Source organism: Sorex fumeus, unplaced genomic scaffold (genome assembly GCF_029834395.1).
Source record: "Sorex fumeus unplaced genomic scaffold, SorFum_2.1 ptg000100l, whole genome shotgun sequence".
Lineage (NCBI taxonomy): Eukaryota > Metazoa > Chordata > Mammalia > Eulipotyphla > Soricidae > Sorex > Sorex fumeus.
Window position 1 is genome coordinate 6754276 of NW_026606157.1, and position 26208 is coordinate 6780483.

Sequence of the window (26208 nt, forward strand, 5' to 3'; positions counted from 1 at the left end):
TCAGGAATTACTCCTGGCAATGCTCAGGGGACCATATGGGATGCCAGCGATTAAACCCAGGTCGGTCTTGTGCAAGGCAAATGTCCTCCCCACTGTACTATCGCCACCTTGCAGTAGAAGGAAGCAGAGCAGAGCGTGAGTTCTCCTAGGGCAGCTGAGGGCGTGCAGCCCTAGGGTTCCTAGACAAGGGGCCCAGAGGAACCGATCCCAGATCTCGGGCCTCCAGATCTATGAGAACGTTACTGTTCTGTAAAGACTGCAGGTCAGTGGTAAGCAGTCTCCTGGCAGTGATTAAAAACAAACACACAAAAACTTTGTTATGAGTTTTTATAGGGGACATTGAGCTGTAGTTTCTTGGAATATCTTTATCTGGTTTGGGGACCATACAAACCTGTCCATCAAGTTCAGCGTCTCACTCAAGCCAGTCTTGCCCTCTTGAGTCTGATCTCTTCTCGTGGGTATATTCATGGAAAGTTCATTAGTCATTCTCCTCTCTTTCTTCTGTGTCGTTAACATGTATTCCTTACTTCCTGCTACTTTTTTAAGGGAACCACAAAAGCAATGTGTGTATGGGGGCCTCTTCCTAAGGCACTTGGCCAACCAAGCCAAATGGTTCAATCCTAGAACCCAGTGGTGTTAGGGACCACCAGAGGAACCCTGGCAATATTTGGGGACCTCTGGGATTATACTGGTGGATTGAGGGGAGAGGTCAGGGGTTGAATGTGGGTCCTTTTGCATGCAACAGATATGCCTCTGACCACTGAACTATCTCCCGGTCCTCTAGTCCCCTTATCGCCCTACAAAAGATGGTAACAACACTCACACACACACACACACACACACACACTCACACACACACACACAGTCTTTCTTTTTGTAAAAACAAACAAAAAAATCTACAGTCTCTGAAAAGTACCAAGGTTTGAAAAATAAACAGGTAAATTCCATCAGATCCAGCACTATCACTCTGAAGTGTTTATCTGAAATATGTGAAAACACTATCTCCAAAGGGTACATGACCCTTTATGTTCACAACAGCGTACTCATTACACATCCATGCCCAAAGATGGGAGCAACAGATTATAGGATAAAGAAACCACGCATTAGGGCTGAGCTAGGGCACAATGGCCTGGGCCCTGTGTTACATGAGGGAGATCTAGGTTCAATCCCTGTGTCACATAGTCCCCAAGGTCCAGCTAGCGTGGCCCCAAATAATAACAACAAAGAAACCACAACAAACTATCAAGTACATATTCTCAACGAAAACTATTCTGCCTTTACAAAAGATGTGCCTTCGGGGACAAAATGGTAGGGATAATTGGTGGGTTATTAAGTGAAATAAAGAAGTGAAAGACCAAATACTTTCACTCTAATATAGAACAGGAATAACTGAGGAAATCAACTGGACAAAAAAAAAATCAAAGCTAACTCCTAGATTTGGTGAAAACTATGGTGGTATGAGAGGGAGAGAAGGGTGAGGGTCTTTTTGGTTGTGGGGGGCAGGGGCATTGGAACTGTGGAGGGAGGTGTGGTTAGTTATACGCCAATTGATGGATGAAGTAAACCCTTGAAGTCTCACACTGTTGACTGCGACAGCAGGCCTTGAAAACACGTAATAAGTCCATTTAAAAACCTCATATAGGGTAGGGCATTCACCATGACCCAGGTTCCCCCAAGTCCACCATGGGTAATTCCTGAGTACAGAGCCAGGAGTAACCCTCAGCACACCAGGTTTGGCCCAAAAAGAAAATAAGGAAGAAAGAAAAACCTCATATGACTCAAGGTCATGAACGATTTCACATTGTGAGGCACAGCATTCTCTTCTTAGATAACCATCTTTCACTGGCTAGCACTGCCCACTTTTTCCTTCCTCCTTCAAACGCTTCCCTTCGCTGAGCGTTCGGGCTACACTCCGGATTCCCTCCACCCCCACTTCTGAGGTCTGTCTTTTTCGCCAGCAGAACTTGTCAGCTCCTTGACCTGGTCATCTTGCCCTGAGACTCCCACAGAAGGGGCTGGCCCAGGGAGGTAATAAATGTGAAGCCGGGCTGCATGACAGGACACCTTTGTGGAGTAAGTTTGTTCACATAGAGAGCCATAAAGCAAGAGATAATGAACGGTATCGTCCTTCACTCTATCTGTCGTGAGCTATTCTTCGGCAACCATACTTGGCATTCCTCTTGAAAGGAAGAATGACTTTGAATATTTGCCTTCGGTGTGGTTGATTTTCGTTTCTCTAAAGTAATCCAAAGACAAAGATAAGTTACCATTTCCTCTTTCTGACTGCCGTCCTCTGTCTTTCTGGAAATATTATGTTAAGAAACAGCACACAGTCTACCATCATAAATATTTTAGGGTGCAATATATTGCTGTTGCTATAAGACAATTATGTACAGCAAACACTCAAGCTTATTTATCCTGCTTAACTAAAATCTTGTGCCACGTGAGAAGGACGAACAAAAACGCTGCATGGGCCTCCTCTGATTTCATTATAAAGATATTTATTAAACCTCCATGTGTCCTATAACTGCTTTTGACCTTCCACTGTTACTACCTTCTCTCTCCTCCTTTTCCTCACCTGCTAAAGATTGAGATCAACCAGTTGTCAGGTCTGAAAAATGGTTTTGTCTCTACACCAGGTGGTATGTCATCTTAAGACTGCAATTAAGTGTGTGTGCGCGCGTGGGGGGCAGAGCTGGGGAGAAACGCGAGTGTCTGCTCAGGCCGGCCGTTAAGAGCACGCACACCTGAGCACGTGCTGGCCAGCGCTGCTCTCAGTGACCAGACCAAAGAGGCTGTCTCTGGGCTCTTCTGCATGCCCAGTCTTGGATAAACGACTTGGCCACACTTGTGCTGCACCCCCCCCCCCCCAAGCTCAGATCACTCCCAGGGGACCCAGGAGTCAGACCAGCAGTGGGTCACTACCCAGGAAGGGCTGGGGAGTTGGGGCAGGGCTTGGGAGGAAAGCCGGGAGAGCAGTGGGTGTGATGCCGTCCTGGTGTGGCCGGTGGACCAGTAGAAGGTGGACATCACGAGCTACTTCCCTGCTTCCCGTTGCCCCGGGTATACTGCATCTCCTTCTCAAGGGGTCAAGATCTGTAAGGCAGAGAGAGGAAAGCAAAAACGGAGGGCTACCGTGGTTAGGGAGCTGTGCAGATTATGGCCGGGGGCCCACAGGGTCATTTGTGGAACTAAGAGGCCAGGAGCATAGCAGAGGCTGCACTTTAAAGACACCACTTAAGGCGCAGGAGTGGTGGAATGGCAGGGAGGACCCTGACCTTGCAAGCCATCTCCGGGGCCATCCCATGCATCACCGGACCCCTGAGCACAGAGCCAGGAGTAACCCCGAGCTACCAGGTGCAGCCCCCAGACAAACAAAAACCAAAAAAAAGCAAAATAACATTTAAAAAAAATTCAAGATTTACAATGTAAAATTGATTCCTGTTGGCTGGTTTCAAGGTGACTCCTGGGCAAGTCACTACCATTCGTTTCTTGCTTTGGGGGTCACACCTGGGGATGCACAAGGGTTACTCCTGGCTCTGCACTCAGGGATTACCCCTGGCGGTGCTCGGGGGGCCCATATGGGATGCTGGGAATTGAACCCGGGTCTACCTCGTGCAAGGCAAGCGTCCTCCCTGCTGCAGGTGACGGGTAGGTCACTACTTAAGAGAGGAAGTTGTGCTTTAGCAAAAGAACCAGACTCTAGGTGAGACCTGCGTGTCCACCAGCAAGGAAGTCGCAGGCCCTCCTCGTCTTCCCTGGACACTGAGAGGCCCTGGCCGGGGAATGGGGGGGGTTCACCCGCGCCACATGCCTACAAGGCGGCCACGGACTACAATTCCCAGCGTGCCCCGCGAGGAGGTGGCGAGGACTCCCATCCCCGGCGTGCCCCGCAAAGCGGGTAAAGACGTGAACTACATCTCCCGGCGTGCCCTGCGAGGCCGGGGGGGGGCGTGGACTACCTCTCCCGGCATGCCCCGCGAGCGGGCCGTGGGCGACACCTCCTAGCGTGCACGCCCCGCGAAGCGAGGCGAGGCGAGGCGAGGCGAGGCGGGGGGCGCGGACTACACCTCCCGGCGTGCCCCGCGAGCGGGCCTCGGACTACATCTCCCGGCGTGCCCCGCGAGGAAGAGCTGAGCGAGGGGGCGTGTCCCGCGCCGGGGGCGTGTCCCGCCGCGCCGCTTCCTCCCTCCTCCTCCTCGGGCCCCCGCCGGCGGCCGGGCGGGCGGGCGGGCGGGGAGCGAGCGGGCGGCGCCCCGCGGCGGGCGGACGGGCGGGCGTGAGACCGGAGCTTCCCGGATGTGGAGAAGCTGGGGAGGAGGCGTGGGAGGAAGATGGAGCCGGCCGAGAAGGGGGCCGCCAGCTCCGCCGCGCACCCGCGGGGCCGCCCGGGCCGGGGGCGGCCGCCCAAGCTGCAGCGCAACGCCCGGGGCGGCGCGGGCCGCGGCCTGGAGAAGCCGCCGCACCTGGCGGCGCTGGTGCTGGCGCGCGGGGGCAGCAAGGGCATCCCCCTGAAGAACATCAAGCACCTGGCGGGGGTCCCGCTCATCGGCTGGGTGCTGCGCGCCGCCCTGGACGCGGGGGTCTTCCAGAGGTGCGGGCCGGGGCCGGGGCCGGGGCGGGGGGTCGGGGCCGGGGCGCCCGCGCTGCCGCCCCCTGGGCCGGGGCCTGTCCCCGCCCTGGCCGGGGGCGGGAGGGGGGCCCGCGGGAGCCCCTGCTGGCTGCGGGGCCGGGGTCCCGGGTCCTCGCGCCGTGTGAGTCAGCAGGTGCATCGGCCGGGCCCTTTGTGGCGGCGCCGGGCCGGGGGTCCCGGGCTGATGTCATGCCCTGGAGGGGAGGGGGCGCCGAGCGCAGCGTGCACGGGGGAGGAGGGCGCGGCACCTTGTCTCCGCCCCGGCCGGGGTGGGGAGCTGAGGACCCTCGCCCGGTTCTCCCCCGCCCCCCGCCCCCCACGCACGCGGCTCGCCCGCAGCCCCCCGCGCGCGCGCAAGGTCTGGAGCAAGCAGGACGGGTGATGCACAAACGTCCCCGGGGGAGGAGGGGGGTTCCCGCGTGGCTTCTGGGGGCCGCGCCCCGCCGTGGGATCGCGCCTGGCGGGGACCCCGGGGGGACCAGATGGGGGTCCCCGGAGATGGAGCCCAGGTGGGCGGCCCACTCCGCACTGTCTGTCGCCCGTTGCCTGCGTGCTGCAGTCCCGGGCGAGCCGCGGGTGGGGCGGGAGGCAGCCCCCCAGATAAGGTGATGGACAGCTGCGAGGGGCTGATAGGGAAGGGGTGTGGGGCGCCCGCCGCCTTGACGCAGCTCGAATTCCTGCCACACGCGCGCGCGCACACACACACACACACACACGCATATGCACAAACACACACGGACGCAGACGCACGCGCGCACACGCACAAAACACATGCACATACGTACATGCACAAACACACATGCACACACATACACATGCGCGCGCACATGCACAGACACGGACACACATACGCACGCACACATACATGCTCAAACACGTACACATACATGGGCACACACACTAACATCCAAGGGGATACCAGGCTGAATGCTGGACACCTCGCCTCGTTTTGAAGCAGGGACTTTCGGGTATTTTTACAGTCCTCCCAGACGGTTCATGATGAGGGTAAAAATTAATAATAATGATAATGATGATAAGAGACACCCAGGCATCAGTGTGACGGGAAAATTCCATTTTTGGCGACATGAAGGACAGGTCAAAATTCAATAGTAGGAAAGTTATTCATTATGAAAAAGGAAAGTTAATTTCAGGTGGTTCTTGGTGGCCTCTGCTCAGAGCCTCTGTCGTACTGGGTTTGGTAAAAGAAAGTTGGGGGTGGGGGGGGTGGGTACGTCTTGTTTGGGCCACAGTCGGGTTTAAGGGCCAGAGTGGTTCCTTGGCCCAGGGAAGGTGTGGACTGTGGCCACTGCTGCTGTCATTTCCGGGAGGTCAGTGCCCCCTTCCTGGAGGGAGGGGGGGCGAGGGGTCCTAGTGACTAGGAGAGGGGGCCCATGCCCCTTGGCCTGGGCTCAGGCCGTTCTTCCGGGAGAGCGTTTCAAAGGCCCTCCTATCCTTGGAATAATCCGAGTAACAGCAGTGACAGGAGCAGGGTGGCTGCGGCGTTGGAGTTTACTCTAAACAACACCCAGGAGTTGGGGAGAATCAGGGAGCAGGACAGGGTGACCGTCCCCGTGGGGAGAGACAGGCGGCCCCCAGGACCCCCTTTCCCGCACACAGACCCATGAGAGGGAAATATTATTATTATTATTATTATTATTATTATTATTATTATAGAATAGTTACTGCTCTTCTAATAGTTCTAATTGGCTGGAGCTATAGCACAGCGGGTAGGGTGTTGCCTTGCCTCCAGCCGACTGGAGTTTGCCCGGCCGACCCAAGTTCGATTCCTCCGCCCCTCTCGGAGAGCCCGGCAAGCTACCGAGAGTATCTCGCCCGCGCGGCAGAGCCTGGCAAGCTACCCGTGATGTATTCGATATGCCAAACACAGTAACAACAAAATCTCCGATGGAGATGTTACTGGGCCCGCTCGAGCAAATCGATGAACAACAGGAGGACAGTGCTACACAATAGTTCTAATCAAATATTAGAATAGTTCCTCCAGAGCGGTGTTTCTCTGCCTCCGTCCATGGCCCTCTGCTGACCTTGTTCCCGTCCTGGCCACCCCCCACCTGCTTTCCTAGTCTCCATCTGTGGCCCCTGACTAATGCGGTTTTCACCTGTGGTACCCCCGGGCCCCCCAGTTGAGAGCAGGGGGCCTCAAAGACCACTGCAGGCCGGAGTCACTAGTCTCGTGTCGCCGTCTTCACACTGTGGTGTGGGGTCAGCCCTGCCATTGACCAGGCCTCAAGCGATGTGCACCCCCCCTTCCCCCCCGCCAGCTTGGGGTACCTCGCGTCAGAGAGCTTCCTGGCTAGAGCAAACCCCGGTTGTTTACTGGGGGATCAACCCCTGGGCGCCCTCTCTAAACTGTAGGCATGTGGGGGTACTTCATCCTCCCCGCTGTGTCTGCACTGTGGATACTGCATGGGCCCCTGAGGGTGCATCTTCATGTCACTGCAGTCCCGTATCCGCTGCTGTGGATACTGCATGGTCCCCTGAGGGTGCCTCTTCATGTCACTTGCAGGGACAGCCAGCGGAGGGGTCACGCCTACCTCATCCCATCTGAAGTCTCCAGCCTGTAGCTGGGGGCAGTTTGAGGTCAGTGCACACCGGCCCCTTCCCACCAAGTGTCCTGCTTCTCCAGGGGACTCGCTTCTTGGTGGCTTAAGTCGAGTCAGAAAGCCGCGTGCAGAGCTGGGCTTGCACACTCTTGGTCTTCAGCCCGGGTTAGTGCCGTGGAAGTGACCCCGAGGGCCAGCTGATTTTTCAGTGTTGCCCAATCTGTGAATACAGTTACACCTCCTGGTTTCATCTCTGGACTGTGACTTGTGGAAGGCCACTGCTGTGTGTTTAGCCTTTAGATGGCAGCTTCCGGTCTTAATAACCGGCGTTGGCACCAGGGCCCCATACTCTGCTCATCCACTAGGCCGTGACCTCATTTAAAGCTAACGCCCTGGCGTCAACTGCCATTTGCTTGGTGCTTAATCTGAAGTCTTGCAGCCTGTTTGGGAAAATGACTCCTCTACCCTCTCTTCACAGAAGTTCCTCAACCACAGAAAAATGACTTCCTTATTGCCTTGCCTAGATGCTGGTCATTGTATTTCAGTGTACGACGGGTTTGCTGTTTCTTCCCTCATGGAGCCTCTGTGTCACAGTACATGTCAGATTGTTGAACCTTTAAAGGCCTGGGAGCAGAACTTCATTCTTCCTTCCAACAGATTCCGTACGAGAATTAAATAAGACTGTAACTATCGCTTTATTGCCGTTCGTGGTCACACTTGATTTGAATGACAGCCATTAAATGTTTATGTTGTAGTTTAGGCTAAAACCTCCAACAGCCCCAGGAGGTCATTCTCGTATGATCACTTGTATTTATTTATTTATTTTTTGGCCTTTTGGGTCACACCCGGCGATGCACAGGGGTTACTCCTGGTTCTGCACTCAGGGATTACTCCTGGTGGTGCTTGGGGGACCATATGGGAAGCTGGGAATCGAACTGCATGCAAGGCAAACGCCCTACCCGCTGTGCTAGTGCTCCAGCCCCTATCACTTGTATTTTACTGACTGTGGAGACTTATAGTGATGGCCGTTTCCGTGGGTTACAGGGCTGGCCTGTGCGCATTCAGAACCCGAACCCCTGCCTTTGGAACCCGGACTCAGCCATGTCCTGCTTCACCCATTCACCACTTCTGTGTTGACCGTCTCTTAGGTACAGGAACTGGGGCTATAAAAATACTTTCTAGACAGGAAAGCTTCCGTAGAGCCTGGTTATTGCTTTACCGCTCCTCATGACCTACAGAGAACTATAGGGCCCGTTGTTCTCAGGTGTGTTTCACAAGAGAATGAAATCTTTCTCTCCAAGGCCCCGTGCCCGGGACATAATATACTTCGTAAATAAATTATGAAAGAAAAGGAAGGAGAAAACAAGCAAAGGTCTTTTAGAATGTGTGTGTGTGTGTGTGTGTGTGTGTGTGTGTGTGTATGGTTGGTAGTAAGCCCAGGACCTCAAACATAAGAGGTGTGCCCTATACCTGCATCTAGCCACGTCTCTGGTCCCCAAAGTACCTGGTTTTTATTTACCTTTTTTAAGAAATTTTATTTCTTTTTTTTTTCTTTTTTTTTTTCTTTTTGGGTCACACCCGGCAATGCTCAGGGGTTACTCCTGGCTCTGCACTCAGGAGTTACTCCTGGCGGTGCTCAGGGGACCATATGGGATGCTGGGAATCGAACCTGGGTCGGTCGCGTGCAAGGCAAATGCCCTACCTGCTGTGCTATCACTCCAGCCCCTTTATTTACCTTTTAAGCATCGAAAAAAATGTTATTGATTTTGTGGTGCTGAGTTTTATTATATTAAATACCAAGGTGGTCAAGTGCATGGCTTCAAAAATGCCTGGCGACATCAGTCAGATGCCGGATTATCCATTTTTTTCCTTCTCCTCCTATTGACTTTTCACTCGCCATCTTTTTTTTTTTCATTATTTATTTTTACTTTTATTTTACTTTGATATGGTCGTTCACAATATTTGATTACATTTAATATTCTAACATCCATCCCACCACCATATTTCGAATGTTTCCATCTCAAACCCCAAGCCCCAAAGCAGAACCGAGATCATTTATTTTATATTGCTTGTTAGGAATAATCTGCTAAAAATGACCTAAACGAGGTTTCTTAGAGGAAAGTGTGTGAAGATTGTCGTATTTCACCCGGGAGCCATTAAGCCCTTCTCTAAGAGATCAGGAACAGGTTGTTAAAGGTTGAGCCTTGTGTGCGTGTCTAAATAATGCATGTGCATATTTCCCCCCTAAGTTTGGTCGCCTTCTGTTTTAAATCCCATCAAACGTGGTGCGCTAGTCTTGGTACATCAGTGGTATAAAATATGAGATGTCTTACGGCTCACTCTTGCCTTTTTTTTCCGGGGGCGGGGGAGGGTTGGTGTCACACCCAGCGATGCTCAGGGGTTACTCCTTGCTCTGTATTCAGGAATTACTCCTGGCGGTGCCCAGGGGACCATGTGGGATGGCAGGGATTGAACCCGGGTCGTCTGCGTGCAAAGCAAACGCCCTACCTGCTGTACTATCGCTCCAGCCCCTCACTCTTGCCATCTTAACATATGCCTTACCCTTGTCCATTTGAAGCATGCAGTGGAATTTTGTTGTTGTTTTCCTACCTTTAGATCATTTCTCTGCTGAAGAAGTGTCAAAATTAGTGGAGATTTCCAGATGGGGGGGTCCGTGGGGGCCCCTGTGTTCTGTCTAGGCGGTCTGCACGAGGACCTGGCCCACTTGGCCCTGTTACTTTATTATATAAACCTGACTCCTGCACATGTTGGAGACAGTACATGAAATTACATCTTAGGTAGTGGCCTTCAGTTTCTCTTTTGACAGCTTGACCATTTGAAACTTGTCCTTCCTCTTAGGGAAGGGATGGCGGAGAAAGTCGCGGGTCCCAGAGGCCAGGTGTGACAAACACGTCAGCATCATCAGCAGAACCCACAATTAGCTTCGGGGATCCTTAAAGGCCCGGGGCATTTCAGTAGAGACCGGCCAGCCCCATCCCCAAGGGTCATTTCTGTCTTGGCCACTGTCTTCCTACAGGCTCCCCGGGAGCCGCGCTGCTCACTCTGGCCAGCCAAGCCGTGGGCCCTGGGACTCTGTGGCCCTGTGAGCCCCGTGGCCCTGTGACTCCGTGACTCCGTGGTCCTCTGGTCCCATGGCTCCGTGCACGCTGCTTTGAGTGTTTCTGTGCCCATTGATGAGCATCAGATAGTTGGGGAAATGAAAAGTTGAATTAGCTAATTATTTTGAATCCAGACTTTCTTTTAAGCTCTAGCTAAATTTGACTAAACCAAGTCCAATTTTTTTTTCTTAGCAAGTAGATGAGAATGCATTCTACAATATTTTGTATGTATAGGGAATAAAAACTGAATTATCTTTCAGTTTTAATGATCTGAATTCATATTCTCCTTTATAACAAAGCAGTTGCCTTAAAAGTGCCAATTGTCATTGCCCCTAATTTTTAAGAGACTAGCACTACAGAAATGCTTTTTTTTTTTTTTTGGCTTTTTGGGCCACACCTGGCGATGCACAGGGGTTACTCCTGACTCTACACTCAGGAATTACCCCTGGCGGTGCTCAGGGGACCATATGGGATGCTGGGACTCGAACCCAGGTCGGCCGTGTGCAAGGCAAATGCCCTACCCGCCGTGCTATCGCTCCAGCCCCAGAAATGCTATTTTTTTAATAAAGAGAATTTATTCATCTTACATGAAGGAGGTCACCACCTTTCATTTATTTTATTTGTTGGTTTTGGGCCCCTGCCCAGTGATGCTTACGCTCAGGGAACCATATGGGATGCCAGGGATTGAACCCCAGTCGGCTGCTTGCAAGGTGAATGCCTTACTGTTGCATTCTCTCCGGCCCCTAGAAATGCTGTTTATATGAATGAGTGTAGTAAAAATTTGTAAAATAAAATTATATCTAATATTTAATGATATGCACACATATAAATAATATTTTCCTTAAGTTTTATATTACTTTGGACTTGTAGCATTATTTTGTTGACCCACAACTAAAATTATGTGAGTGATATTTTGGGGTCACAGAGCCTTTTTCATCCTTAACGATTTAGTGATTTGGTTTTTTTGTTGATTTTTTTTCATTGTCATTGCAGCGTCTGGGTTTCGACGGACCATGATGAAATTGAAAATGTAGCCAAGCAGTTTGGGGCGCAAGTCCACCGAAGAAGCTCTGAAGTTTCCAAAGACAGCTCTACCTCGCTCGATGCCATCGTAGAATTCCTCAGTTACCACAATGGTATGGGTTTCCAAGTTTATTCAAGAGTTGATGGAACTTCCGACTGGTTATCATCTCACAAGACGTATTTTTTAACGCTCGTATGTAAGATCGTGGTATGATTTGCTGTCAGACAACTTACTTCTGATGACTTTCTCATCTGCTGTGTCTTTTCTTCAGAGGTGGACATTGTAGGAAATATCCAAGCGACTTCTCCATGTTTACATCCCACTGATCTTCAGAAAGTAGCGGAAATGATTAGAGAAGAAGGATATGATTCCGTTTTCTCTGTCGTGAGGCGCCATCAGTTTCGGTGGAGTGAAATTCAGAAAGGAGGTAATCGGTCATATCACTATTTTAGCTGATTGATGGGACTCAGTTCACATGTAAATATCTTCTAGAAGTGAGGAAAGTGAAGTGGGAACAGTGAAGACAATGTGATTCTTCCCTGTATGAGGTGATGATGTTTACAATCAGTTCTAAATGTTGTGATTATTGAGGCAAGAAGGGAGACCAGGGATGGAGCAGTATCACTTGCCTTGCACGCGGCTGACCCGGGTCAGTCCCCGGCATCCCATTTGGTCCCTCAAGCACAGCCAAGAGTGATTCCTTAGCACAGAGCCAGGAGTGAGCCCTGAGAATAGCTGAGTCTGCCTCCCTCCCCTCCAGAAAAGGAGGGAGACCAATTTACTTCACTGCTTTACTTTTTACAAAGGGACTTTTTATTATTATTATTATTATTTTTATCATTATTATTAGTTAAACACCATGAGGTACAGTTGTAGACTTACAAGCTTTTGTGCTTGGGTTTCAGTTACACCATGATCAAGTACCCATCCCTCCACCAGTGCCCATTCTCCAGCACCAATGATCCCAGTAGCCCTCCCACCCCCTACCCCAACCCCTCCACCCCACCCCGCCTCAGTGGCAGGGCATTCCCTTTTGCTCACTCTTTCCTTTAGGGTGTTGTAGTTTGCAACAGAGATATTGAGTGGCCATTGTGTTCGGTTTATAGTCTACTTTCAGCACACATCTCCCTGAGAGAGTCCTCCGAACATCTACAAAGGGCCATTTTAATCCTGCATTTGCCTTTGGAGGCAGACTGACCACTGACTTAGGTCAAATTTCTTGGTGTTTGTTTCGGGCTATTGATAAACTCTGTATAGATTATAGAGCATGCGACTAGAAATCTCCCACCACAAAGTTCTGAGGGATCTCAAGAGTGAATGTGGGACTGCTTCCCAAGATATATTACTCTTTATGTAAAAAGAGTTCTGTAGGGTTTAGTTCTGGAGTCTGATTCCTCGCCCGACAGATCACGTCTCTGCAAACTTCAGAAATGTCGGCAACAAACAACTAACGGCCGCATCCTCAAGCACAGGCTGTGTGTCACAGGTGGCACGGCTGTTTTAATTGTCTAAGCACGTGTGACTTCAAGGAAATAGCGAAGGTGGTATAAAACGGGAGGAGGTATTGAAAAGAACGACTTAGGTAAGGGACTGAAAATAGGTGGAAAGAATGAATCTTTGGTCTATGTTATTGAAACTAGCCCCAGATTCTGTGCTGAGCTAACTGTAAAACATTTTGAATTTAAGTCAATAAGCCCGAGAAATCAGGTATCTGAAGGACTTAGTAAAACTTGAAGGAAAAAAAACAAACAAACAAATTTTTGAAGCAGATCAAGGAAGTCTAATGTTAGAGCGAATACCGAGCTTTTCCTTAAGCGTCTTATGGCTGCAGTTAAGAAGGTTAAGGAAGGGTGGAGAGAAAGAGCTGGCGAGGCGCTTGCCTGGCCTGTGCCCAGCCCAGTCCTGTCTCCGGCACCTCATGTGCCCCCCCCGCCCCCCCCCAGCCTCCTTGGGTGGAAGCCCTGAGCACAGAGCCAGGACAAAGCCCTGAGCGATGTTGGATGTGGCTCAGAAATCAAAACCGAAAAGGTTAAAGAATTGTTTAGATTTTTTTTTTTAATTTTTAAATAACAATTTATTGAAGTTAATGACAAAACAATAATTATCATAAATAGTAACACAGTACAACACAAGATTACTAAGAATCCCATTATATAATATGTATATTCTAACATTTTAAAAAAACATGATCATATCCAGTGTGAACAACCACTTCTGCTTTACTTATTTTTGCTTGTCAAAAAATGAAGGATTTTCTTTGCCTGTGAATGTTCCTTACTTTACCAATGCTCTCCATTTGGAAAATAATCTTGTAAATTGGCTAATTTGTAATTGAAGGTCTGTAATGTAATCATTCAGCTTGCATTTCTGTCGAAAACAATCATGAAAACTTGAACCACATCTTTAGGTAACTTAAATCAATAGGGGCTTTTTATTTATTTATTTTTTTTGCTTTTTTTGGGTCACACCCGGCAATGCACAGGGGTTACTCCTGGCTCTGCACTCAGAAATTATTCCTCCTGGCTGCGCTCAGGGGACCATATGGGATGCTGGGAATCGAACTCGGGTTGGCCGCGTGCAAGGCAAGCGCCCTACCCGCTGTGCTATTGCTCCAGCCCCAACAGGGGCTTTTTATAACTATTTATTATTCTCACCTAGTCTTCCAGAAAGGTAATTTAGAATTTTGATCATCTTTCTGGGCTACTACCTACCTATTCCCTAAGGAATCATTCAGCTAATGACATAATAAAAAAGCCTTCTCTCCTCTTATCAAAATGCTATTGATTTCTTTCATCCACATGGCACTGGCATGTTAGTAGTCACAGGGATTCACTAGGAGGATCAGCGCCCCTGAAAGGGGTAGAAAATCCTACACTTCTTTATGCCTAAAGACAAAGAATTGTTTAGATTGAACAGATGTCAGACCCACGAATACTTTAAATAAATCTAGGTATATTTGAAGAAACATCCTTTTAACGTAAAGAGATACAGTGCAGTGGCAACCTGAGTGCTGTGTGCTTGGCTTACCCACGTGTGATCCCAGGCACGGCTTTTGGTCCCCTGGGCGCCACCAAGAGTGTCCCTGGTGAGCACAGAGCCGGGAGAAAGTCCCGCGTACGGCCAGGCCTGGCCCCAAAGTAGAAACAGAACAAAACAGGAAAGAATGACAGGGACAGAAATGACTATTTCCTTCGCTGGTACAGTGTGAAACGGCCTATCTGATGGATAGGCCTTCTCAGCTGGGAGGCCCTATGCCAGTGTTTCTGCTAGAAGGGCCCCCAGGCATCAATAGTCATTCCATTTTACTTTCTGTAACTCTTTGTATCCTTTTATTTTTTACATTGGAACTTGACTGTCGAATACAGTAGCCACAGAGGTAATAAGAACCGCCAAGTCCAAATTCAGATGTCCAAACTCTGGGTGCCCAGGGGGCCTGCCTGTGGCAGCCTGCCTTTCCTCAAAAGGAGAACAAGGCTCTTCAAGCCCCAAGCCACATTTATTATCTCCTTCCTTTCTAGAACGTCAACAGATTTTTTTAAATTTTTTAAATTTTATTTGTTTATTTATTTATTTTTGCTTTTTTGGGTCACACCCAGCAATGCACAGAGGTTACTCCTGGCTCTGCACTCAGGAATCACCCCTGGCAGTGCTCAGGGGACCATATGGGATGCTGGGAATCGAACTCGGGTTGGCCGTGTGCAAGGCAAACGCCCTACCCGCTGTGCTATTGCTCCAGCCCCAGCAGATTTAAAAAAAAAAAAAAAACTTAATGGCGTGCACACACGCACACAGACACACACATACTCATACACACACACACACATATATCAACAAACAAACATATCAGTTTTTATAGTTTTTCTCTATAATTTTGATTGATTTAAATTTGTGTTCAGTGATAATTACATCTGACATCTTCAGTCCACTCAGTTCTGTCCAGTGAAATATTTCAGAGAGTGTTCTTGCATTTCAGAATGCAAAGCAGTCCTGTTGCTTTTTTGAAGTAACATCTTGGCAATGTTTTTAAATGTTTTTTGTTCAATTCTAAGAGGTGTCATTCTCCTGAAATTCTCCAGACCGTCACCCCTTCTAAAAAAATTGGTTTTTTGCCCACTTGACATATTTCTGAGAGTTGCTTTTAAGATCCTGGGTTGCAGACTCCAGTGCACTGTCGTGTTTCTCTGATGGGCCGGGTGTGTCTGCTCCTTCATACGTGTTGCATGTCGTCCCCATCTGCCCTGACGGCCACTCAGAGCAGGTTAGCCAAGGGAGGGCGCCGTGTCGTCTGCCGGGCAGGCTGGGGGTGATCGCCTGGGGCGGCTGAGAAGCTCATTGCAGAGCTTAGTCTGCTATCAAGTGAGGCTCCTCTCTGCGAACGGGATGTGGAACTAAGCACCTTCAAACTGGAACCCACCTTTCTGCCCATTGCCAGCCCCTGTGCCCTGCATGCCCACGGGCGCCCCCCCAGCAGGGAATTCCTCTTTTGGACAGTCCCACCGGTGACTGTCCACGACGCCGGTCCCCAGCCCACTGAAATCTCTGCTCTCGCCTGAGCCTGTGGTGGCCCGATGCTTTTGCTGGGTTTGACGTTGCTCTTGCGTCTTTGTCAGACTCAGTAAGCACCGCTGTGCCAAAGCACCCACTGACCGCAGCCACTGACCGTTGCTCAGTCGGGAAGACGGGTCCTTTCTTCAAAGGTCTTGAACTACCCCGATTGTCTTGGGTCGTCTCCACCCCCAGGCTGCCCGCTCTGTGGTCCAGCGGAGTGCGCCCAGAAACCTAGACGCGTGCAGCATGTTCGATGACAGCCTCTCCGGGTGGTCCTGCCCAGCCCTGGGGTGGACGCGAGCAGAGGAGGTGGATGGGAGCGCGAGGTGGAGTGATGCCCAGAAGCTTTTCCATAAAGTGAGGAAGAGGCTGTGAAGCGCCACCAGCTCATGAAAACGTGTGCGAGCATCATTTGTGTGGGCAGACCCAGGCCTGGGGGAGGGGTGAGGTGAAGACCGAAACCCCCAGAGCCCTGCACGGAGCAGTTCATCCCATTGATCATTAGCATCCGTGTGGCTGAGTCAAAACTGAGGGTTGTACAAGCAAAAATAATAAGCATACATTGTGTATTTTATCTGCTAGTAAGACTATAATAGTATATTAGGTGAACATTCCTCAGAATGAAGCATTGTAGGAATTGAATGGAGAACTTTCAGGTTTTTATAACTCCGTGAAATTAACTTCTCAGCTACATTATTTCAAACGTCTTTAATTTTTTTTCCGCCTGTAACTCCTTTCCAGCAAAGAGAATTTAACATGTTCTTGTGTCTCTAGATATAACAATACAGAGAGACGTCAGATATCTACTGATAATCATAAATTTATTTTAAAACAGTTTTTTTGGAAAAGTTACCCGACCCCAATTGGGGGTCTTCATCCACAGTTTTGGAATCTAGACATCTGGTGTACACGTGCATTGTACTCAGAGGGAAAAATACTTTTAAATATATGAGCTCAGATATGCAGATGGGCAGTTTAAGACAAACTCAGTTTTTTTGTAGGCACATTAAGGTTGTTTTGGTATCTTTCAAAAGCACCGCATTTATATAAAATAGGTTAAAAATCCTAGTTATTCAGAATTCTGATATAAAATAATTTTTCTGTTACTATTATTTCAGAAAAAAGTATGTGTTCAGAATTATTAAGGATTTTTTTTCCTTTAAAAAAAAAAGGTTCCCATAGGGCTTAGGAGAAAGTGTGGGGCTCAGGACTTACGTGCCCAAACCCGGTTCCATCCGCTATAAGCTGCCCCCCCCCACCTCTCCGCTGGTCCAGGGGCCCCAAGTGCTGGAGGTGTGGCCCTCATGGCCCGTTCTGCAGGCCCCCGTGGGGAACCACTGGCCTGGGGGACCAAGGGTCCATCTGGGACTGACCCCTGGGACTCCTGCCATTCCTCCTGAAAGTCCTTTTCAGTCATTTAGAGAAGAGGAAAATGTCTGTATCCTGAGCTGCTGAGGTGTTTCTTTTTCTTTCTTTTTTTTTTTCCTTGCTTTTTGGGTCACACCCAGCGATGCACAGGAGTTATTCCTGTATCTGCACTCAGGGATTATTTCTGGCGGTGCTTGGGGGACCCTATGGGATGCCGGGGATCAAACCTGGGTCGGCCGCGTGCAAGGCAAACACCCTCCCCGCTGTGCCATCGCTCCAGCCCCCCTGAGTTTGTTTCTTACCCACTGACAGACCCGCTGTCTTCTCACCCAAGCGCTCTGCTTTCAGGTCACGAAGAGACCACCAAACCTTTGAACTTGAATCCGGCCAAACGCCCTCGCCGGCAGGACTGGGATGGAGAGTTGTATGAAAACGGCTCCTTTTATTTCGCTAAGAGGCATCTGATAGAGAAGGGCTCCCTGCAGGTTTGTGCCTTCTTTCCACAAAATTCCCCGGAAGCCCTTTCCAGGAGTGGCCCCAGCAGGCCCGTGGGTCTGTCCAAAGGCTTCTCCCGGGTAGACATTGAGGAAGCATTCGGTAAACATGCCAGGAATTCTGCTATGGGACAGATATTAAGAAGAGCAGCTCCTACCTGTCCTGGGGTCCCTTTCTATACCACTCAGAGCTGTTTGTCAGCCACGGCTGTTCCTGGCGGGTCGTGCTTGTACAATCGAATAACTTCTATCTCTGGGGAACAAGAGATAGGAAACAGTTCGAAGCGAGCGGGCGTCAGAGAGCAATGATCATAGTTGTGGCGAGGTAGGCTTGAGGGTGGGGTTTTATCTGTCCCCAGTCGTTGCTTTTATTTGAAAATAAGGGGGTTGGCTGTCTCCCTCACGTGAGCGTTGAGAGGGCACGGCTCCTTCACATGCTGTTTGTTTGTCCATTGAGTCAGAGCTCTTATTTATTGAGCACGTTACTGTGTCCCAAGGGTGGTACGGAGTACTTTGCATGGGCTGCCTGCTGTAACCGTGCCCAGCAGTGGGATGGAGTGGACACTGCTCCACGAGGTTACAAAGAAGGAAATGGCAGCTCTGAGCCATGAAGTAATGGGCTCAAGACAGAAACAGGTAACCAGTGGTATTCTCAGGATTTGAACTCGGCTCCTTAGGTAGTCCAGAGATAGCATTAATAAACAGACGAACAACCGCCTCTCCCTTTCATGGCAAGAATTCTCCAGTGACTCCTGGTGTGCAGGGAGACTTTTCCCAGCCTTCCCTCAGAGGACAGGCAACCGCAGACGGGCTCTTTGGCTGAGTTTGAGTATTGAGGAAATTCAGGCCTGACCCATCGCTGATCCCACCCACCCCAGCTCCTGCCCAAGAGTCTGACCCTTTCCCAAAGCGTGGAGGGAAGGGAGATGCTCGTGACACTGAGATTTCGGAAGAGACTGAATGTCTGGAAGTGGAACTGACTGATGACTACTGTCTCGGGTTCCGGAGCCGTGTCTGCTGTGGCCTAGACACTCGGGGAAGCTGAGACAAACGTGATGTCAGGGACTCCCCAGAGGTAACGTTCCGACCACCCCCTCGCCTCTTGAGGGGGTAAGAAATTACCTGGTGCCCGGCTGGAAATCTGCTTTCTCTAAAGAAATGAACAGAAAGGGCCCCTGGGTGGCCCCAGCCCGCCTCTCTGTTTGTCAGCCTCTGTCTTGTGGGACAGACGTCCTGGAGGCCTTTCTCCTGTTTGGGGAGCTGTCAGGCACAGGGAACTGCATCCCTCCAGCGAGGGCGTTTCCCAGGCTCCGGAAACTGGAGCTGCCGGGGACACCTGCCCTTTCTCATCCCGACCATGGGAACCAGGCGGGAAACGGCACCGAGCAGATGGGTCCTGACAGATGTCGAGGGTGCCTGTCTGCGGTGGTTCCAGACGGCCTTTTCAGCTGGCGTCTGACAGAGTTGGTTCTTTAGTCCTTGGAGGTGGCCTCCCCGACCCGTAGAACGCCAGGCGCTCGATGTGCCCGAGGGACCTTGAGGTGTGGACTCATTCATGGCCCCTCCCTCACCTCCACAGGGTGGCAAAATGGCCTACTACGAAATGCGGGCCGAGCACAGCGTGGACATCGACGTGGACATCGACTGGCCCATCGCGGAGCAGAGGGTGTTGAGGTAAAAGCAAGATCCACGTGTCTTTGGCACCGCGTCTGTCTTAGCCAGTCTTGGCCCGTGTGTTTAACCCCACTGGAAACGCTGGTTTCTGGTGTCGCTGGCATCGTAGGAGTTTGTCGTTCAGTTGCTCCTGCAAGGAAATCTGTGCAGATGAACGTGCCTCTGTGTGTGTGTGTGTGTGTGTGTGTGTGTGTGTGTGTGTGTGTGTGTGTTTGGGGGTTGGGGGAGACAGTCTGGTTAGAAGCGTCCGTGACGGGCACGGGCAGGGGTGTCGGCATCTCCTGCAGGGGAGCGGGAGACTTGATGTACCGGGGAGTAGGTCAGGAGTCACCCGGGTTGTGCCTGTATTCAAAAGCTTCTTCTGATTCTTTTTAGATATGGCTATTTTGGCAAAGAGAAGCTTAAGGAGATAAAACTTTTGGTTTGCAATATTGACGGATGTCTCACGGACGGCCACATTTATGTATCGGGAGACCAAAAAGAAATAATATCTTATGATGTAAAAGATGCTATTGGGATAAGTTTACTAAAGAAAAGTGGTGTGGAGGTATGTGCCCCCGAATGCTGCAGTGTTGTTTGTTTGTAAGAAGATGAGGTGGGTCTAGAGAACCCTGCATAAGAGAATTGTACTTGCAGTGTTATCTGTTAAAATCATCTGAAATTCAGGGGCTGAAGCAATAGCACAGCGGAGAGGACGTTTGCCTTGCACACGGCCGACCCGGGTTCGATTCCCAGCATCCCATATGGTCCCCCACGCACCGCCAGGGGTAATTCCTGAGTGCATGAACCAGGAGAACCCCTGTGTATCACCGGGTGTGACCCAAAAAGCAAAAAAACAAATCTGAAATTCAGCCTTCACATGCTTAGAAAATTTTCACAGTTATTTTCCTTTGAATGACTAAAGGTAGGAATTTGTCGATGCTCATTTACTGTGACTCGGTTACTAAGTCGGAACATGTTTTAGATTGGTGTTATGAAGCATTTTCCTTAGGATCTTACATGGTCACGGTCACGGTCCTCCTGTTGTTCATCAATTTGCTCAAGTGGGCCCAGTAACGTCTCCATCATGAGACTTGTTGTTACTGTGTTTGGCTTATTGGGTACGTCACGGGTAGCTTGCCAGGCTCTGCCGTGTGGGCGACAAGATAGATTTCACAGAAATTCCGTGTCAGCATTATTTTTTTTAAAAAATCAAATACCTTGTGGCATTTTTAAAGTGCTTTGTTGTTTTTTATTTATTTCTGGGTTTGGGGACCCCACTGAACAGTGTTCAGAGCTCACTCCTGGCTCTGTGCTCGGGGACCACTCCCGGGGCACTCAGGGAAGAGTGGGGTGATGGGGACCGAACCCGGGTCAGCTGTGTGCAAGGCAGACACTTCACCTGCTCAACTCTCCAGCCTAAAGTGGCTTATTCTTAGGATGGAAATTTTCATTCGAAACAACAATACTTAAGTAGATTTTCAAAATAGTAGACCAAGGTGCTTTTTTTTAAAACTCACTAGAAATCCTTAAGTGTTTGTAGGTATCCAAGTGTCAAATAAGTGTCCAGGGGAGATGGTCAATAGACTGTCCTCTGGCTATTTTATTACCGGGGAAGATTAGCTGGTTATCAGACACCATTCGTGGTATTTTATACCTACACGTAGATTCCTTTCCACTGGAGGAAATAGTGTCCTTCACCTCCCTTAGACTAAGAGGAATAAAGTGCTTCAAAGCTTCATTAGTTTAGGGCGACAGTTGATTCGCTCCACTGATTTTCCCACAAGGTCAGAGGACTTACGCTTTTTGTATTTTTCACCCAGTGGCATTTCACTGGGACATTGTCTCTTCTTCCTCCCTGTTCTGAGTCTGCCTCTTCCTCTCTCTGTGAAGGTGAGGCTCATCTCAGAACGGGCCTGCTCGAAGCAGACGCTCTCGTCCCTGAAGCTGGACTGCAAGATGGAAATCAGCGCCCCTGACAAGCTGGCCATCGTGGACGAGTGGCGAAAGGAGATGGGCCTCAGCTGGAAGGAGGTGGCGTACCTCGGTCAGTACCTCTCTCCCTCAGCCGTCGGGAGATGGGCCAGAATAATAATTATCATCATCATCATTCATTTTGGTTTGGGGACCACCCTCAGTGGTGCACAGGGCTTACTCCTGGTTCTGTGCTCAAGGATCACGTCTGCTGGTTCTAGGGTTCCAACCTGGGTTGACCGTGTGCAAGGAAAACTCCCTACCGTTGTACCGTTGCTCTGGCTCCCAGAATTCGCCGTCTTCTTTTTTTTTGGAGCGATAGCACAGCGAAAGGGTGGTTGCCTTGAATGCAGCCCACCCGGGTTTGATTCCCAGCATCCCATAGGGTCCCCTGAGCACCGTCAGGAGTAATTCCTGAGTACATGAATCAGGAGTAACCCCTGAGCATCACCGGGTGTGACCCAAACAGGGGAAAAAAAAAAAAAAGAGAAGTCAAGCACATTCCCAAGATGAGCAGGTTGCAGGGAAGTAGAAAGTCCTTTACTCATAGGGGACAGTGTACTGAACAGAGACCCCTTTCTGGAGGCTCCAGGGTGGCCCAGCAGGCGAGTCCAGGCTCCTGCCCTGTGCTCAGGCAGCCATCTTGGTTATGACTGGCCTCAGGTCCCTCATCCGTGGGCTGGTGACCACAGAGCCACCTCTTGTTACTGGCCTAGCAAATTGATAAACGAGGTAAGCTAGGTAACTGGCGCGGATTGCTAATGTGTTGGAAGTACGCTCTTTGGATATTCTTTGCTGTTAACACGTGCAATAGTTTTAGCCCCCAAGTTCCAGTTCCAGAAGTGAGATCGTTGCATCAGTGAGGATGGGAGTGGGAGGAGAGAACCCAACAAATCTCCTGCAAAAGTAGGTCCAGGAGGGACCACGGAGAGTTTGGGGGCCTGTGGCCCGCCTTGGTTTCATCCCAGCATCGCATGGGCCCCCCGAGCACAGCTGGGTGATTTCCTGGCAGTCCCCTGGGCACCACCAGAGCTGGCCCTGGAAACCCCAAGCAGCATCACACCCACGGGTCTGGCACTGAACTGCTGGCCGGTTTATTCAGAATCACCAAGAAGGGGCCCCTGGACCTCGGAATACCACCCTCCGTCCCCTCTCCGCCCCCTCCCCCCCGCCAGGAAAATAGAGCTCTGAGGGGAAAAACCATGTGCCCACGAAAAATAACTCGGTCACTGTCTCTGTGCAGTGCCCGTGCAGGCTCAGAGGGGTCGCGGGAATGCGATGTCCACACCGTAACTATTAGTAAGGCATGTAATCAGGGCACATAAGAACCAAATGCCGTGTTTAAGGTGGAAGCAGATATTTGCAGGGTGAATGGACTCCAACGGCCACAGCTCAAGGAGAGTGGGGTGGGCAGCTGTAGTCCAGGCCCCACAAAGGCCTCTCGGAAGCGCACGTGAGGCCTCAGTGGAGACACATTACACCGTCTGGAGACGAAGGTTTCTGCCCTGAGCCATCGTCACAAACATGAGCTTCTGGCCGTGCTCACCATGGCTTCTCCAAGCCTTAAGTTTACCTGTTTGTCATAAAAACATTATCAGGATCATGATCATCCTGTTGTTTGTCAATTGCCTCGAGCAGGCCCCAGTAACGTCTCCTTCATCCTAGCCCTTAGATTTAAAAAAGTGCCATATTCAAGGCTCTCTCAGGGTTAGGAGAATGAGACCCATCATTGTTACTGGTATTTGGCATATTGGGTACGCCACGGGGAGTTGCCAGACTCTGCCGTGTGGGCAGGTTACATTCGGTAGCCTGCCAGGTTGTCCACGCATGGCAGGCTACCGAATGTAACCGAATGCCGCGCGACATCTCATTATCTCATAAACACACTAATCAGCTTTAAAAAGTCATTGGAATAAAAAGCAACAGATAATAGAGAAGCTTTGACTGCGCCTACAGGTAGAAACAATGTGTGTGAGTTCCATAGGGAAAACTCCAGTGATGACACACACAAGAACGTAGTGATTAGCTAGAAACGGGGGATCATTAGGACGTGTCTGACCCTCATTTATTTCAGTTTTTAGAAATAGAAAAGTTGACTGAAAAGCAGAGGAGAGGGCTGGAGCAATAGCACAGTGTGTAGGGCGCTTGCCTTGCAGGCGGTCGACCCAGGTTCGATTCCCAGTGTCCCATATGGTCCCCCGAGCACCGCCAGGAGTAATTCCTGCGTGCAAGCCAGGAGTAACCCCTGAGCATCGCCGGGTGTGACCCCAAAAAAAAAGAAGAAAAAAAGAAAAGAAAAGCAGAGGAGAAACTCCCCTGGCGCCAAAGAACACCGGCCAGGACTGAGTTCCTCACTTTGACTTTGCAAACGTTTCTGTTGCATACGCGTTAGTTCCTCACAAAATCACAAATCACAAATCATCCTGTTATTCATCGATTGCCTCGAGCAGGCCCCAGTAACGTCTCCTTCATCCTAGCCCTGAGATTATATTCAAGGCTCTTTAGGAGAATGAGACCCATCATTGTTACTGGTATTTGGCATATTGGGTATACCACGGGGAGTTTGCCAGACTCTGCCCTGTGGGCAGGCTACATTCGGTAGCCTGCAAGTTTGTCCAAAGTAGGAATGAGATAATAAGATGTCATAATAAGATGTCGCGCGGCTGCGTGACTTTGTCCCTGTGCCAGTACCTTCATGTGTGCGGAGAGTGGTCTCAGCATAGTGGTGGCTGGTCCTGGAGGTCTTTGGCTGCCGGAGCCCTGGTCGGGGCGGGGAGGAAAGCTCAACCCGCTCCCCACTTCAAAGAACAGAAATGACAAGGGCCTGAGGGTGCACAGGCAGAGGGCTGGAGCACAGGCTCACAGGTGCGAGGACCCAGGTCACTCCTGACATTGCCTGTCTCCTCGGGGTGGCCTGGGCACTGTGGGCACAAAAGCACAAAGTGGTGCCCGACCCGCACCACTGCAGTGCCCTTGGGCCTCTAGGAAACCCTCCCCAAATTAGAAAAAGCAGAAATGGCCAGGGACACCTCACAAGGAGGGCCCTGCCTGCAGCTGACCCGGGTTCAGGCCCCAGCATTGAATATGGTCCCCCGAGCACTGCCAGGAGTGATCCCTGAGCATTGCTGGGTGTGACCCCAAAATAAATAAAGCCAGAGAGAAAAACAAAAAAAAATCAGGAAAGGTGAAGAATAGCCTCTATGTTTTTATTACTGAAAAGGAACCACAGCAGTCTTCTGTAAGGGGTCACATAAAAATACGGAAATGTCATTCCCTAAAAATAGTACCAATTTCCTATAAGGAGATTCTTCCTGTACCCTCATCTCTAAAACTACGGGGTGGGGAATAGAGAAAATACTTACAAATGGCCCAAACATTGATCATCATTCTATATGAACTAGGGTTACATGTTTAAGATTTTCCTTCAGGGGCCGGAGCAATAGAACAGCAGGTAGGGCATTTGCTTTGCACGCGACTGACCCATGTTTAATCCCTGGCATCCCATATGGTCCCCTGAGCACCGCCAGGAGTAATTCCTGAGTACAGATCCAGGAGTATTGCTGGGTGTGGCCCAAAAATCCAAAAAAAAAAAAAAAAGATCTTCCTTTATGAAACGCATAATATAATACATGGATTTTCCCTCTGGGAAGCCAGGGGGTCCAACCCTGGTCTGCCATGTGCAAGGCAAGTGCTTTACCCACCGTCCACTGTAGTATCGCTCTGGCACACTTAAAAACATTTTAACGTAATTTTGCCCCATCAAATCTGTACATTGTTTGAACCCCCCAAGCAATGGCGCAGGGAACTCAGCCGTCATGCTCAGCGAACGCACCAGCTGGTGAACTCACGCTCAGACCTGGTGACTCCGTGGTGCTGGGGGCCACAGGACTCCTGCAGCAGTGCTCAGGGGATTGGACTTGGGGCCTCGCACACGCAGACCCTGCAGTCCAGCCCTGGAGCACTCAGCCTAGCCTCTACCTTGTGATTTTTTTTTTCTGGGGGGTCGGGGAAGGCTCAGTGGGGCTCAAGGTGCTTCTGGTTCCAGGCAGTGCCTGAAGCTTTATTGAAGTGGCCCGTGTTCCTTACTGGGTGCTTGTCTGCATGATTTTGAAAGGAAGCTCTTCGTCACCTTAAGTATTCAGCCCGGTATTCTGCCTTCTTTCTCCTCCAGGAAACGAAGTGTCCGACGAGGCTTGCCTGAAGAAAGTGGGGCTCAGTGGCGTCCCAGCCGACGCCTGCTCCACGGCCCAGAAAGCCGTCGGTTACATCTGCAAAGCTAACGGCGGCCGCGGGGCGCTCCGCGAGTTTGTAGAGCACATTTTCCTGCTGATGGAAAAAGTCAATAATTCATGCCAAAAATAAAAAAAAAAAAAAAGATCAGTGTAGGGTCGGGACAGAAAGCCGACGGCTTTCTCCAGCGGCTTTATTTTTCAAGTGTGATTAAATTCAGTTCCATGTGGTACATGATGTGTGATACGTGATTTGATTTGTGATCATATCTCAACCTCTTTTAAAAGCCATCTCAAATGGTCCTTCCAAACTAATCAAACGATTGTCCCCTGCTTTCTCATTCTGCAAAATATTTAGGGAGTCGTGATAGTTTTTATTTCAGATTTTTAGGAAATCCAAGTAAGACCGTCACCAAAATTCCCTTTGTTACTGTACCCTGTAAATCTTTGTGTGTGTGTGTGTGTGTGTGTGTGTGTGTGTGTGTGTGTGTGTGCGTGTGTGCGCGCGCGCGTGCAATCAGTGATGCTCAGATTTTATTTGGGAACTGTGTCTGGTCAGACACGCCTTTCTGTTAAATAAATGACATTTCACAAACTTGATGAAA

At 50.2% G+C, this 26208-nt stretch overlaps 1 protein-coding gene across 1 annotated transcript; it reads left to right on the top strand.

The window, feature by feature from the left end:
- The first annotated feature begins 4264 nt into the window (after window positions 1–4264).
- On the top strand, window positions 4265–26208 carry CMAS (cytidine monophosphate N-acetylneuraminic acid synthetase). The gene is made up of 8 exons (XM_056134589.1): window positions 4265–4594; window positions 11307–11449; window positions 11609–11764; window positions 17602–17738; window positions 19327–19421; window positions 19797–19968; window positions 21294–21447; window positions 25546–26208. The coding sequence occupies exons 1-8, from the start codon at window positions 4335–4337 to the stop codon at window positions 25734–25736; spliced, it is 1308 nt and encodes a 435-aa protein (XP_055990564.1). The 5' UTR covers window positions 4265–4334; the 3' UTR covers window positions 25737–26208.

Bases quoted from the DNA above. Each gene is read 5' to 3' on its own strand.
- CMAS (XM_056134589.1), top strand. From the start codon at position 4,335: ATGGAGCCGGCCGAGAAGGGGGCCGCCAGCTCCGCCGCGCACCCGCGG. The intron at 19,969-21,293 runs GTATGTGCCCCC...CTCTCTGTGAAG, and splicing joins TAAAGAAAAGTGGTGTGGAG to GTGAGGCTCATCTCAGAACG. The intron at 21,448-25,545 runs GTCAGTACCTCT...TTTCTCCTCCAG, and splicing joins GAAGGAGGTGGCGTACCTCG to GAAACGAAGTGTCCGACGAG.